At 28.9% G+C, this 2,467-nt stretch overlaps 1 protein-coding gene across 1 annotated transcript; it reads left to right on the plus strand.

The window, feature by feature from the left end:
• Nucleotides 1–1,254: 1,254 nt before the first annotated feature.
• On the plus strand, nt 1,255–1,845 carry LOC18014050 (MADS-box transcription factor PHERES 1). The gene has a single exon (XM_024153585.1). It carries the CDS (start codon nt 1,255–1,257, stop codon nt 1,843–1,845), a length of 591 nt encoding a protein of 196 aa, XP_024009353.1.
• Nucleotides 1,846–2,467: the final 622 nt, after the last annotated feature.

Raw genomic sequence — 2,467 nt, forward strand, 5'->3', positions numbered from 1 at the left:
ATTCTTTTACTTTACTGTTTTATTTTAAAACCAATGATGATGTTAACTCAATATGTATGAGTTATTCCCTTATTGGGTATAAGTTCATTAAAGGGCCCTCATGGAATGATTAACATCTACATTTTTATATTAGGATATCGAGTTTATCAATGGTTCTTTTGTTTATTTTTTTATTAATAATGCATGTTTGCTTGATTGATCATCTTGAACGCACAACAGTCATGTTTAATTACTGTTGTGCCCACAACAGTCATGTTTGAACCCACAAAAGTCATGGGCTAAGCATATATCCTTAAGTTCGAGTTACAGAACATTAAAAAATTCTAACTAGATATTTGATGTTATCGATCATAATTCAAGAGAATTCCCTAATGTTCAGCGTTTTTTACTCTATTGTTTTACACCACTCTGCTTATTAGTTTAATCATTTGCTTGCTTTTCTTTTGCTTAGTTTCTTTTCAGTTATTAGCTACGAAATAGTAACACGAATGCCCCGTTTATTCAATTAGGTCTAGAATCGTTTTAGAAACAGATAAAAATCATAAAAATTCAAATCTATGTGGATTTGATTCCTAAATACGATTTCATTTGTATACTTGCAGCTTTGTTTTAGGATAACAATTGTTAGGACATTACTAACTACTTTTTACTAGTGTATATAAGAAAAAAAATAGTACATGAATTCAAAAAAAAAAAAAAAGAATTTGCTTATTAGAAGAATTATGTGAGATCCACAATATGATCCAAAAAATTATCTGCCTATATATAAGAGTTGACAAGACTTTTTTATATCCACAATTCTTAATTTTCTTGTCGTGATAAAGATATAAAAATATATAATATTACTAAATTTCATTGTACATGAAAAAATTTAGAGAATCACTTTTACTAAATAGAAAACTGACGCTAAGGTAATAAAATAATTTAGTCTTAGTAGATATATTTTTTTAAATTATAAATTTAGGTAAGCCCTAAACTTTTTTTTTTGGTCAAAGTCATAACTCTACTTAAATGCATTAGATACACATACGTACATACGGATGTATATAATTTGGTCTAGTCAACTAAAAAATGATTTACTATAACGGAATGGCTATAATTCAAAGTAATAATTCCGGCAATGTAATAAGAAATCTAACGAGAAATGGCACATTTTCTTCACTATATAAACAATTCTCATCCTCGCAAATTATATAGAACAACCACTCAATAAAAAAAAGTACATAACAAAAGTTAAAATACCAAACAAAAAAGATGGTTAATCATGAAAGCAGTACGCATAAGACGATCACCAAAGGAAAGGAAATTTTGGAGAATACGTGTGAGGAGAACCTTAAGGAGAAGGATGTGTCTTCTTCTTCTTTACCTCCTCCTGTTGCTGTGGAAGCAGATGTTACACCAATCAGGTCTTATGATCCTATGCAAAATCAACGTCTTTATGATTTTTATCTTGTTGATCTTCCAAAAAAAATCGATGCTTTTATTAAGAGCACTCCTCAAATTTTGAATGATAAAGAACCTGTTCAGTACAATTATCAGGGTCTTTATGATTATTATGATTCTATCCCACAAAAACTTCATGATTTTATTATGAAGAATAACTTGAATTCAAATCTGAATATGATTTCGGATGCTGATGATCTTGGTATGAATTCGGACACAAATGTGGGTCCAAATGAAATACAATCATTCATGGATATGTCAAAGGAGCAGACGGATGATATTGGAGAGCATGTGGACATTCCTTCCATGGATGGCAGCCACCACCAACCATCAACCGCAAGCCTTGTGTCCCCAATCACCGTCGGTGATGATTGTGCTCCTAACATCACCAATAATCTTTAGTGGAAGGGAATTGTTTTCATGCGAAGTATTTGATAATGTCTTGTGTTTTTTTTTCAAGTTTGATGTTGTAATAATACTTAATGGGTTTCTCCTTTCAAGTCAGTTGGGTTATTTTGAATTTTTCATAATGGAATAATGTCTTTGCGCAAAAAAATTAGTTTTATTTGACGGAATTTAGATCATTTATATACAGTAGTTTGTTACAATTTTTATAATAATCAATTCGAAAAAGACATTAATAACACTAGAAAGTAGAAAGTTGTTCCTCAACCTTAAATCTTTCTACTAACAGTCACATATACTCCTTCAGGATCATTGCCTCTAATGTTTGTGCTCTTTGTGCTCTGAGTGAGTCCAAAGATATTTTCCAAATGAAGTTTGATAATTTATGTTTTCTTCTTTATTTCAAAATGTGTTCTTTTATACATATATATAAATAAATAAATATATATATATATGTATTTTTAATTGTTAGTTAAATTTATTAATTGTAAAGATTTTAATTATAAATCATTTTCATTATTTTGATTATAAAGTTATTTCTACTGATATTTGTTTTTATTTGAATATGAAAAATAATTGTATAGTTTCAACACTTTTGGAATCAAAGGTAACAAATGCT

The sequence above is a fragment of the Eutrema salsugineum genome, unplaced genomic scaffold (genome assembly GCF_000478725.1).
Source record: "Eutrema salsugineum unplaced genomic scaffold, Eutsalg1_0 scaffold_4, whole genome shotgun sequence".
Classification (NCBI taxonomy): domain Eukaryota; kingdom Viridiplantae; phylum Streptophyta; class Magnoliopsida; order Brassicales; family Brassicaceae; genus Eutrema; species Eutrema salsugineum.

Excerpts from the sequence above, each read along its gene's own strand:
- LOC18014050 (XM_024153585.1), top strand. The coding sequence starts at position 1,255 with ATGGTTAATCATGAAAGCAGTACGCATAAGACGATCACCAAAGGAAAG.